The sequence below is a fragment of the Hydra viridissima genome, unplaced genomic scaffold, assembly GCF_058129835.1.
Source record: "Hydra viridissima isolate aposymbiotic clone 2 unplaced genomic scaffold, HvirCarnegie_v1 scaffold_6, whole genome shotgun sequence".
NCBI lineage: Eukaryota > Metazoa > Cnidaria > Hydrozoa > Anthoathecata > Hydridae > Hydra > Hydra viridissima.
The window spans coordinates 14,120,384-14,132,744 of NW_028324305.1; the positions used below are offsets into that span (position 1 = coordinate 14,120,384).

General features: G+C 27.6%; 2 protein-coding genes across 8 annotated transcripts; both read left to right on the top strand.

Moving 5' to 3' along the window:
* Positions 1-7: 7 nt before the first annotated feature.
* On the top strand, positions 8-568 carry LOC149887153 (succinate dehydrogenase assembly factor 2, mitochondrial-like). The gene has a single exon (XM_090089684.1). It carries the CDS (start codon positions 8-10, stop codon positions 473-475), a length of 468 nt encoding a protein of 155 aa, XP_089945810.1. The 3' UTR covers positions 476-568.
* A 101-nt stretch (positions 569-669) lies between these two features.
* Positions 670-11,916, top strand: LOC145190491 (methionine synthase reductase-like). 7 transcript variants are annotated; one of them, XM_090089681.1, is made up of 19 exons: positions 837-1,027; positions 1,228-1,378; positions 2,366-2,480; positions 2,822-2,939; positions 3,204-3,460; positions 4,190-4,257; positions 4,374-4,505; positions 4,648-4,733; positions 5,628-5,695; positions 7,484-7,572; positions 7,858-7,936; positions 8,731-8,832; positions 9,057-9,099; positions 9,408-9,485; positions 9,601-9,706; positions 9,865-9,983; positions 10,475-10,561; positions 10,911-11,081; positions 11,607-11,916. In XM_090089681.1, exons 5-19 carry the CDS (start codon positions 3,295-3,297, stop codon positions 11,749-11,751), a joined length of 1,539 nt encoding a protein of 512 aa, XP_089945807.1. In that variant the 5' UTR covers positions 837-1,027; positions 1,228-1,378; positions 2,366-2,480; positions 2,822-2,939; positions 3,204-3,294; the 3' UTR covers positions 11,752-11,916. The 7 variants fall into 7 exon arrangements, 6 of the variants coding, with proteins under 6 accessions (XP_089945804.1, XP_089945805.1, XP_089945806.1 ...); XR_016453126.1 differs by lacking the exon at positions 2,366-2,480 and having other exon boundaries at positions 670-1,027; positions 9,274-9,485; XM_090089678.1 differs by lacking the exon at positions 2,366-2,480 and having other exon boundaries at positions 670-1,027.
* The last annotated feature ends 445 nt before the right edge of the window (positions 11,917-12,361 follow it).

Consider the following 12,361-nt stretch of genomic DNA (forward strand, 5'->3'; position numbering starts at 1 on the left):
TAGTAAAATGCCGATTTTTTTAATGAAAAGAATTCAATTAATAAGGGGAAGTCAATTTAAAAATTTAAGAATAAGGTTCTCCTCAAATCCCATTCATTTTCCTGATATGGGTCCATCTATTCCAGAGTACAAAGAAAGAGATGGGGAGTCTGATGATGTATTACGAGCAAGACTTTTATATCAAAGCCGTAAGAGAGGAATGTCAGAAAATGGATTATTACTCAGTACATTTGCATCTCATCATTTAAGCAAGTTCACCAAAAAACAGCTTGATGAATTTGATAAAATTATAAACAAGCCTTCTAATGACTGGGATATATTTTACTGGATTCTTGAAAAAACTGAAACACCTAAAGAATATAACTTGGAAGTCATGGACATGCTAAAAAGTTTCTCAAAGAATCAAAGTATGGAAGCCAGATACAGACAGCCTGATCTTAACTTTAATACTCAAGATAATGACAAAGCAATTTGAATTTTTAATTGTTTATCGACTCTTAAATCTTATACTATATGTATGTAGATATGTGTATACATTATATTAAATGAAAACCCACACATATGACAAGTTCAATTTTTTCTGTCAAATAAGGGTGTATATTCTTCTTTCATTTCTTATTTATCATGATCATAATTGGATGTGTGTATATATGTGTTTCATAAAATTACAATAAAAAAAAAAATGGTTTGTACTTTTTCCAATGGTTTAATATAAGTGTCTAGAAGACATTTTAGTTTTCATTTAGATTTTCAATTTTGATATTGTACTACACTTTGAACAGAAAGTACTGAATTACAGTTCTGAAAGAAACAAAGTAAAATGGTTATTTTTAATTAGTTCATTTTAGGAACTACATCCATTGAAATCTAGAAAATTTCAATGTCAGTTAATAATAAAAGAGACTTTCTTATTTTGTATGGTTCACAAACTGGTCAAGCTGAAGCTATATCTGAAGAAATTTATGAACAAGCCTTAAAGCAAGGATTTCATACTGCTAGGTTTTGTTTGAGTCAAGTGGATAAGAAAGTATGACCATTTTTTTACATACTTAGTCTGGTTACTAATTTTTATGTTTTAAAGATATTTTAAGTGCTTGTTGCAAATTAAAATTCACTAGTTAGATTATTTATGTGCTAAAGTTACAATCATTTTACTTTTTTTTCATTTTTTAAATTGGATAAATTAGAATAATAGATAATATTTTTTGCATATGTTTTGTTGTCTAGTTTACATTGGAGAAAGAACATTGCGTTGTTTTTGTTTGCTCAACCACAGGTGAAGGTGAACCACCAGATAATGCTATAAAGTTTGTTCGCCGGATTAAGAAGAAAACCTTATTGCCTGATCACTTCAAGCAACTTTCATATGCACTTTTAGGTTTGTTCAAGATATTCTGTGGAATTATTAGGGTTATGATTTTTTAACATTTTATAAATCAATTGATTTCCTGTATTTAAAGTCTATAAACCTCTGTTCAAAAATGATGAAAATGATTTTCATTTTGTTTACTTTTTAAAAATATCATCCATAAAATTTAATTTGTAAAAAAGTTGAATTGTTTTGCTTCAAAAGTATTTATGGTTGTAATAACAGTTATACAATCACACTCTTAACTATTTTGAATATGATGGTAGGAATGTTATGGAAAATGACAGATAAAAGAAATTTTTTTTTTTAAAAAAATGTAACTTCTTGGTAGGTTGAGTATGAATGATTCCTGCTTCCAGTGATTCTCCAATGAGTGCAATTCTTCTACAATCAATACTAAGTTCATGAAGTCATTTTGTTTTTACATCTGATTAGTAAACCAAATGTGTGCTTAGTCATTTAAAATCTGCACACCTCTTCCATTGTTATACATACTGCACACCTCCTCCACTGTTATAAATTGTTATACATTGTTATACATACATACTCTTGTTGCATGCATAAGAATGAATTCAAGAATGGAAGCTTAGTGAGAATGGCTTTTAAATTTCACCTGACATTGCTTACATTAGAATTTTTCTAAAAGTAAAACAATGGAAAATTTTCCTCAAAGAATCTGACACCTGACAATACAAAAATTTTATCCAAAATCTCTACAGCCTCATTCATAAAATCATTATTATTTACAAAAACTATTTTTACCCTATTTACAAGCTTTTTTAATTCCTCATACTTTTTTATCAATTAAACTTTTCAACCACTTGAATTCAACAGCTTCTTTAAATATTGACTTAAAAATGGTATTTGTCTTTAATTTGGGATTTAAATACCATTATATGACAATTGTTTGCATATTTTAACAGCTTTATTTGTTGATACTCTTGTGGATGTCACCAAGTTGGTTGCAACTTTACTCTTGTATATTCTTGTTGGTAGACAAAACTTCATATTTGCTGTCTTCAGACTCAGTACAACTACAACTAAGTCCAACGTAACATGTTAACATTGATGCTGAAGCTGATTTAGCAAACAGTTTTCGTCTCTTTGAAAGGTGTATTTTATTTATGTACACTTTTGTAAAGTTCCAGAAATTTTTTAAATGATCTAAAATGTTTTAGAGAGACCAATACATTTAAGTTGTAGCTTTAAGTAGTAGTTTTTTTTTATATAAAAGTTCTTCCATTTATGATACAGGAAAACACTTATTTTAAAAAAAGTAAAAATTTTGTAATCCTAATATTTATGTATTTTTTTTATGCATGCATGCATGTATGTATGTTTATATGTATGTATGTATGTATGTATGTATGTATGTATGTATGTATGTATGTATGTATGTATGTATGTATGTATGTATATAATGTATGTGTAAAATTGTGTTTGTATTTACAGCTCTTGGTGATAGTAATTACACAAATTTTTGTCTTTGTGGTAAAAATATTGACAATCGATTGCAAGAACTTGGTGCTAGCCATTTTTTTGAGACAGGTTTTGGAGATGATGCTGTAGGGTATGCATTTTAGTGTATTTAAAACTAAAGTGAAGAAGAACATTAAAAGTAAAAAAGTAAAATAAGTAATCAAACACAGAATCAGGTCTCAAAAGTATTTATAGTGGATTAAGTTCCTACAAATAATTTTTTTCTCCCTTAACACAGAAATGGTTTAATCATTCTTGTAAATAATCCTTATAAATGATACTTGTAAATATTTCTTAAAATTCTTGTAAAAATACTTACATAATAAAAACTAAAAAATTTCTTTTTTTAAATTAGGTTAGAGGTTTCTGTTGAACCTTGGATTGAAGGATTATTTAAAGCATTGTCAAAGCATTTAGATATTGTCCCAACTGTTTTTCATGAACAGATGCAAGAAAATCTAGTTGAGAATCTAATCACAGGCCAATTGTCTGAGTCTAATCATGTTCTAAAAGAACTTGAAAAAAGTGCTTCTTTAGATTCTAAAACCAACTATTTGAAAGAATCAAGTATGGATATCTTGAAAAAATCATCTGCACCTTTAGATGGACTAGGTAAAATTAACAATTAATTGTTTTAACACAGTTTTCAATGCTTTTTCTCATGTTTATTAAAATAAGTAACTAAATAGGTCCATTTGTCTACTTATAGTGAAAAGAAACTCTAACTTGTGTGACAGGGACAACAACAAATAACAAAAGTGATATTTACACATACCATGCCGTCTTTTATTATGAATTTAAGTGTTAGTATAACCCATGTAAAATTTCAGCTTTCTAGATACATTACCAACACAATTGCTTTTAAAACCCCTAACTAAGCACTTTAGTTTTATCGCTAATACAATAAAGAGTTAAATTTCAAGTAACAGATATTATCTCAGAATTGAAAAAAAAAGTCTTTTTAAAAATAGAAGTAAAAGAAGAAATCATTTATGACATTAAAATAACATAAGAATTTCAAATATTTTTTTAAAAAGTCCCATCCTACTAATAGCACACAAAGAAACTTATTGCACAATGTGATAATGTTTATGCCTCAAAAATTGTGTGCAATAGTAGATCAAATCAATAGTTTCTTTTTTGACAGTGTTTAACTAATGCTTTAAAAGATTATAATTTGAGTAACTTCATCAATACATGTTGTTTCTATCAATACTTTATCTAATAATATTTTATACACTTTTAACACAATTTTATTAGAATGTAATATATATATATATATATATATATATATATATATATATATATATATATATATATATATATAATTCTTTTAATTAGTTCTTAAAATCCCATTGTCACCGGAACCTTTTCTTCAGCTGCATTTTATTGAGGATCACAGCATAAAAGTAAATTTCTTTTAAATTTCTTAATTGTTTTTTTTTTTGTTTTTTTCTAATCTATGGAGAGTATATTCATAAAAACGTCCTTTTAAAACAGGCTTGTAAAACTTTTTTTTTTTTAGATTAAAAATACCATCTCTGCTGCTTACCCAAATGCTGCAACTGATGTAAAAGCTGTGAGGGTTGTCAATATAAAACAGTTAACATATGACTCTTCTGTAAAAAAGGCTTTTGAAATAGAGTTGGACATTGAGGTCATTATCTTTTATTTATTGTTATTTGTTACTTGTCAGATTTATCGTTATATTACATGTTTTTATATTTTATTGTATTTGTGAAAATATTTTTATTGAGAGTTAATTGATATTAAATTGACATTGTTTACTCTTAATTCAGGACACTGGATTTCTTTATGAACCTGGTGACTCAATTGGGCTGGTTTGTTCTAATGATAAAAAAGATGTTGACTACTTAATCAACAGGTAATTTTAGACCTTTGAACCAAAATGACTCTTTACATAAAGCAATGGTTGTTTGTCAAAGAAATAACCATGCTAAAACATATTTTCAGGTTTTTTTTTTACTACTAAAGTTTCTTGTGAAGTAATTAAAAGTTTTTTTTGTAAAAGTTGAAAACTTTGAAATTTTTAATAACTTTTAAAATAATTGAAGTTGCTTTACAATTTCAAAAACTGTTAGAAGTAGTGATGTGTTTTAATTAAGTGCTCTTAACTTTTCAGATAAATTAATTTTCAAAATCAAATAAATTCAGATAAATCAATTTTTAAATCAAACATTTTCTTGATGATTAAAATATATCCAAGCTAATTTATGCCCTTTCCACATTCTCTTTCTGCATAAAGTGGCTGCAAGTAATGAAAAATAAAAATGAAAGTCTTTACAGGCTAAATGTAAATTTTATTATTATTTTGAAAATTTTATGCCAAAAGGAGAATCATTTTGTTAATTTTATGCCAAAAAGAGAATTATTTTGTTAATTAATGTCAGTGTCTTTAACCTGTGTTCATTTTTCAGTTCCTTAGCTCTTTTTGTGTATGTTTTTTTTATGTATCATTTAGAATTTCTTTTTTACAATTATGTTACACATCTATATTTCTAATGTTCTTATCACTTACACTATTTTACAATTGATGGTGTTAGAAGGTTGAAAAACACTAGCTTATGCTAAAAGGTGAATCATCCTGAAATTTGGCCGATTGGAATTTTATCTGAATAAAAGTTTTAATACTTTTATTGCTCAAAAATATTCAAAGGTCATAATAAAAAAAAGTTAAATTTATAAAAACAAACAAACAAACAAAAAAACAATTAAAATAAAAGTTTAGATTTTCTTCTTTTTTTTTCTTTCTGTTTAGATTAAAGATAACAGAATATGTAGATAAAAAGTTGACTATTGAAGTCAGTTCTAATACAGAGAAAAAAGGTAAGTTTTAGAATATTTAGATTTCAATTTAAAAAAACTAAAAAATCTTAATACTTTTTTAGATTCATATGGACTTTCAGAATGCATGCCAATTTCATGATTTGGTATTAAAAAAGATTGATATTTTTATGTTTTTTTAACCACATTGTTGCAATTTACTGTTCTAAAATGGTAGCTTCCTGTTAAAGTATTTGTTTTTGTGTGGTTGCTTTTACTTTTCTATAATTTGCCTTTTTTTTTTAATTGTGTTATAACAATAGTATTGGTAATCTTTATGATTGAAGTTGTAAATAGGAGAATTAAATTCCTGGGATTTAAGTTTAATTAAAGTTGAAAATTTCAGATATCCCTGGAAAATAGTATCTGGGAATTTAGGAAAGATTTATCTATTTTCCTGCACTATTTTTTTAAATTTCACAGGTTTTTTTGGCAAATCACAAGTATCACTTATATACTTGTTTTAAATTTTTTAAATTTTAACAGAATCTTATCACAATGATTTTAAAATAAGAAAAGTAATGTTAAAATACAATCAAGTATTAAAACTTCTGTAACCTCCAGAAAAAGTACAAAGCAAAATGTTGACACTCTCCTAAATTATTATTATGCAAAGGCAGGTCAACAGTTGGATAAAAAAATATCTAGAAAATTTCCTAATATTATTTGCAAAAGAATGTAAAAGTGAGCCACGAAAAAAAGAAAACAATCGAATTTGGATTCTATGATAAAGAAAACAACATTGTGTGAAAAGTTTGCTTATTTGCTGTAGATGGGTTTTCTATAAGAGGAATAATGAAATCTGACCAAATTATGACTTGCTTTGAGAAAAAAGGCTACCTACTCCCAAAAGCTTAAACAGATGTCATGAATCTTATATATGATTATTATAAGTAAATAGTTTTAAAAATACAAATACAAAAATAAGATACTTGAATTGAAAAAAAAAAAAGTGGATACAAGTGGTTTAAATTTAGATGAATATTCAAAATATGGCAGAAGATTTATAAATATAAATCTTGATTTAAAGTGAGGATTTAATAATTTTGGATTAAGAAGTATCAAATGATTGAAAAAATTTAACTTGTTTAATGTAAAGCTGTCCATTGATGTAATTTGCTCTACAACTGATAGTGCTTCTGTAATGGAAAAAATGGGCAATAACTCTCCTGCTGAATACCAACTTGGTTTTGGTGATGCAATCCATTTAGTAATAGTAGATGTATATCAAAGATCATGATGATAATTTTTATGAAAATTTTGGTATCTTAAGTGATGACAATGAGGAGGAAAATGAAGTTATTGAACAAGTTCCTTTAAAAACTGACACTTTAAAAAATTATTCTGAAGATGAATTTGGTAATTAGAAAAATTAATGGTGTCTGATGATGAACTTAAAGTGATTGCAAATTTAGTATTAAACCAATTGTCTTAGGTTCTGAAATGATAAAAGAAGGAAAGCTGAAGACACATTGAAATTTACGGTATCAAAGGGTCATAAAAATATTCTGATAAAAAAAAAATGCTTATAGAAGAATAAAGTTCTGGTTGGTTTATTAAGATTTTAATCTCGTTTCCTTCCATAATGAGTTGGATGATGATTTATTTCCAATATCATCTAAGGCAGTATAAATGTAGTTTAGCAAAAAAAAAAAAAAAAAAAAAAGTTTTTATGCTTTTTTTGATGACCAAGTACTTCTAAGTTTGTGTTGCTTTATATTTGCTTTTTTTTTTTTTTTAATAACTATTTTATCATTTTACTATTACATTGGATGGTTTAATTTAATTTAGCAGCAAAAGTTCCTGATTATATTCCCAAAATAACTACTCTGAGAAACATCTTAATGCACTATGTTGACTTTCGAGCTGTCCCACGCAAGGTAAAAACACTTTAAAAAGCAATTAAATTTCAGGGGGGGTTTATGTTAAAGTATTCTTAGGTTTTTTAGATATTTGTTCAAATTAAACTTTTGTTGCATTAATAAACATTAATGCACCAAAAGTTTAAAATGAACAAATTATTACTATTATATAAAATATAGTCTATTGTTACTGTAAAGATAAAAACGAAATTTCATCAAACAGTTACATAAATACTTTTGTTTATTCTTCCCAAAAATTTGATCAGGATTTAAAAGAAATTTTTGAAATTTTTTTTTTTCTAGGCATTTTTAAGAATGTTGGTTGATTATACTTCTGATGAGGTTGAAAAGAGAAGAATTCAAGAACTTTGTAGTTCACAAGGTAGGTATTGATAAAGGTTTAGATAAGACATTTTATTGGCTAATCTGAATAGTTCCTTTTTTTCACAACTAAACTGAAGTTTCAAAAAAGCAACTCGCTGCTAACATTTACATGTAATAAGGTTAAAATAATGTCAAATATAGATAAATCAAAGTTTAAGGTGAAGTGCATAGCCTGACATAACTATTTGTAAATAAGACAAAGAATATCTCTTCTGCAGCTGATATTGATAAATGTAATGTTATCCTCTTTTGTGGTAACCTGAAAAAATAATCCCAATCATAGATTCCTGTTTGAGTTTTTTAAGCACAACAGAACATTTTTTTATGGTGTTCTTAACTGCATACATTTTTGACAGGCTATTTATGCAAAAGCCTGTAAAGACAAAAACTTTTGATTACTTTGTAAGAAAGAACAAATCCTTTGTTACAAAAAAAACAGGTCTCTGGCTTAGAAGTGGCATCAGGAGATTTTCTGCAAAGACCAGAGAATTTTGATTGCTAGGTAGTTTGCAGATACTTTTCATAAAAAGTATCTAAGCTACCTGGCAATCAAAATCAAAAAGAGGCTATTAAAGCTTCAAGAAAACCAGTTGCCTAATTACCACTGACAGAGCCAAAGATGCCAATGTACAACTAGAAACTTAACATTGTACCTCCGTCATTTGACTTAAGAAATGGAATTTTACTAAACTTATTAGAGAAATTTTTTTTTCAATATTTAAAAGGATGGAAAATGAATGAATTTCAATTGATCAAATAATGCTTTAAATAAAAAGATCTTGTTTTTTTAAGGCAGCAAAGACTATGATGTTCTTATTCGTGAAAAACTGGTTGGCTTAGTGGAATTGCTTCAAACTTTCATTAGTTGTAACCCACCAGTAGAAAGACTTATAGGTATACTTTTTAAGATTCATTGTATAGTTTGACTTCTCTGGATCATAGAAACTTACAAATCCTTATTTCTTGTTGCAGATTCTGAGCTTGTTGCAAAGAATTTCAATAAAAAACATTTTATAGTTTTAATATAGATATAGTTTAAAATCAAAGGTTAAATATGGTTTTCTGATTTTGATTTTTTTATTAGTTCTTGTTTTTTTTACAATTTACAAATTTTTCAGAGATGCTACCCAGGTTGTTTCCAAGGGAGTATTCTGTTGCCAGGTAATATTTTTTTTATATAATTTCTTTTTTATATAAATTCTTTTTGCCATTATGATTTAGATTTCCACTTTTAATTGTTTTATTCTAAATATCTCTTATTCTAAATATGTTTTGAATGTATTTTATAAGATTTCCCATAATATGTAAGTAAACTTAATGTTGTGTTCATTTTAGAATTGAAACCAAAAATGTTTTCCTAAATGTAAGCATAAAAAATAAATGTTCTACACACTATTGTAAATTAAAATAATGGACAGCAGAAACCAATCACCAGTATACATGTATACAATTTTATATTTGGTTTTCAGCTCACCCACTATCGATCCAACTAAACTGAAATTTGTATTTAACCTAATAGAACATCCCCCCTTTGAAGAGAATATGAGGTTTGTTTTTTATCAAGTTTTGTTCATGTCAATTTTCTTATCAAAATGAAGCATTTAAGTTTACTGCTATTCATCTTTCCATAATTGAATAACAGTTGCTTTACATTTTTATCAGGTATGGTCTTTGCTCAAGATGGCTTTCTAATATGGCATTTAATAGTAAATCTGTTAATGACATTTTCGAAAGCAGGTTAGAAAATCTGCAGATCAAAGAAAAGCTGGTAAAATCTTTTTTCATAAATTTATATATTTTTATTTACAAGATTTTTTTCATTCTAAAATACCAAATCAAAAAATTTACACAAAATCTAACAAGTCTCTTAATTGAAATATTTCTCATAATAATTTTTTCTGAGCCTTAAAAAAAAATTTGTTTTAGGTTAATATTTATTTTCGAAGACCAACAAACTTTCGGTTTCCTGCTGATGTTACAAAACCTTTAATTATGATTGGACCTGGAACTGGAGTTGCCCCTTTTATTGGATTTTTCCAAAAAAGGTATGCTTATTAGGGGCAAAAGTTTTAGCACTAAACATAGCCGAATGTAAAAAGATTAAATATGCAAAAACTGTCAGGTATGCTAAGTAAGCTTTATAACTGTTTACCGATTTAGATTATGCGTGGTGAAATTCTAGTTTTTAATGTTTAGTCGGCCATTACGAATGTCATAATCTAATTTGTTACCTTAATTACTAACAAAAACAAAACGTTTTACTTTTTTAACTTGTATTTTCATTTGCTATCCAAACAGTTTCATTGTTTGTAAATTTGGTGGGAATGTTAAAATTAAGTCATTTATTTTACCGAACAAGCTAGTAATAAAAACCGCCTATGACATTACTGGAGTAAATTAAACAAGAACACACAGATAAACGTTTTACAACGGTTTCTTTTAAGTGTTAATTTTACTCTTTTGCTAAAATTTGTTTGGTTAAGTCACCTATCTTTTTGCTCATGATTCGAGTTTAGTATAAAAGACTTTATTTTAGACTCAGCAAAATGAACGAATCAAGTGTACTTGGTGAAGCATATTTATTTTACGGCTGCCGTTACAAAGATAAAGATTTCTTATATGAGTATGTTAACATAGCGAACAAAAAAATTGTTTTCTTAGTAAAATCTATTGATTAATTTTCATTGACTAAATCAGGAGTTTAGAGGCAGAGTGACCTTACCCTCAATTTTTCCCAATTGCATTTTATGCGGTCTCCTCTACTTATCTAAAAGAGTACAATTTAAAGAATATTAGTATTTTTTAGCATAAAAATATTTATTTTTTTAGTATAAAAATATTTAAAACTTCTTTTGCTCTGATATTTTAAAGATTCACAGTCGTTTGAGGAATTGAGAGCTAGTTTGGCTCTATGCCTCAAGTAAGATTACTACCTAACTTAGATATACAACATCTGTCTTGTGTTTGTTTAGGGAAGATTTAAAGAGATTTAAATCGGTTGGGGTCCTAACAGATTTTTTTACATCCTTCTCGAGGGAAGAAAACGGAACTTACAATAAATACGTTCAAGACAACATTCGCATTCACAAAGCGAAAGTGATGAATTTGGTGTTTGAAAAAGACAGTTACGTTTTTATATGCGGGTAAGTTATATTCAGTCTTGGTACTCAGTTATTTCAGGTAGATTTTAGTGATTAAAAATAATGATTGGGTATCTTCTTAGACATTTCTCATACTATTATCTATGCGCATTATTTTTATCGAAGTAGCACATTTAACTTTATGATTTCATGATATATTTGCTTTTAAAAAATAATTATCTGCAGATTTAGGGCCTGTTTATATGGAAAGCGGGCTGGTTCGTTTGCCGAGATATCGACGTCATCAATATTTTATCTTAATTTTATTTTGCGTTTATATGAATAAACGAGCTAGCCCGGATAGCGAGGTCTCACTGTTTTTTTGCCGAGATCTCGGCAAACGAGCTAGCTCTTTTATTCATATAAACGCAAAATAAAATTAAGTTAAAATATTGATGACGTCGATATCTCGGCAAACGAGCCAGCCGGTTTTCCATATAAACAGGCCCTAAGATAATAACCAACACACGACTTTAGGCTCTCAATTTGGCCTATTATGTTGTACATTTTCTCTTATATTATCTTTAGTGACGCAAAAGGCATGGGACGCGATGTTACAAACACTTTTGTCGATCTGATTACAGAATATAAAAATATAACAAAAGTCGACGCTTTAAAGCTACTGTCTACATTGAGAGAAAGTAAAAAATTTGTCGAAGATACGTGGACTTGAGATTTTTACGTACGCAAGGGGCTTCCGTTTATATTTATCTTTTTATTTAAATCTTGCGTAGTAAATGACTTGTATATAAACTTATGCCGAGATTTCTTGCAATGGTAAAAGTAAGTAACGAGTACCAATTCAACTTAAATCGATCATTCAACTCGCTCTATAAAAGGGTTATCATTTTTGATAAAATTATAAGATCGCCGTAATATTGAAAGTACTTTTGATTGGTAGCGAACATCTTCAGCTCCCTAAATTCCTTGTTTTGTCCTTTATTAGTTAGTCTATTCATGACTAAAGGTTTTCGATACTGTGTAAGCCCATAACTATTGGTGGGCCAACTCATAAATAAAATTCTTGAAATCTAGAATCCACGATTTGACACATTTTGCCATGTGACAAGGTGCTTTATCGTATTGAAAAATGCTAGGAAATGGTTTGGACATCGATTGATAAACCCTGAAAATTGAATTATAGTAATTGCACAACATGAGTAAGGGATAATCGTGAGTTGCAATCGTTGTACTTGTCATTTTTTAAAGTTGCAAATGAAAAGAAAATCTTTCTCAGTCACTTATTACTAGCTAACATTATGCATAAAAAACTATCTTCATCA

Excerpts from the sequence above, each read along its gene's own strand:
- LOC149887153 (XM_090089684.1), top strand. The coding sequence starts at position 8 with ATGCCGATTTTTTTAATGAAAAGAATTCAATTAATAAGGGGAAGTCAA.
- LOC145190491 (XM_090089678.1), top strand. The coding sequence starts at position 881 with ATGTCAGTTAATAATAAAAGAGACTTTCTTATTTTGTATGGTTCACAA. Across the intron at positions 1,379-2,821 it reads ACTTTCATATGCACTTTTAG|CTCTTGGTGATAGTAATTAC; the intron begins GTTTGTTCAAGA and ends TTGTATTTACAG. Across the intron at positions 2,940-3,203 it reads TTTGGAGATGATGCTGTAGG|GTTAGAGGTTTCTGTTGAAC; the intron begins GTATGCATTTTA and ends TTTTTAAATTAG.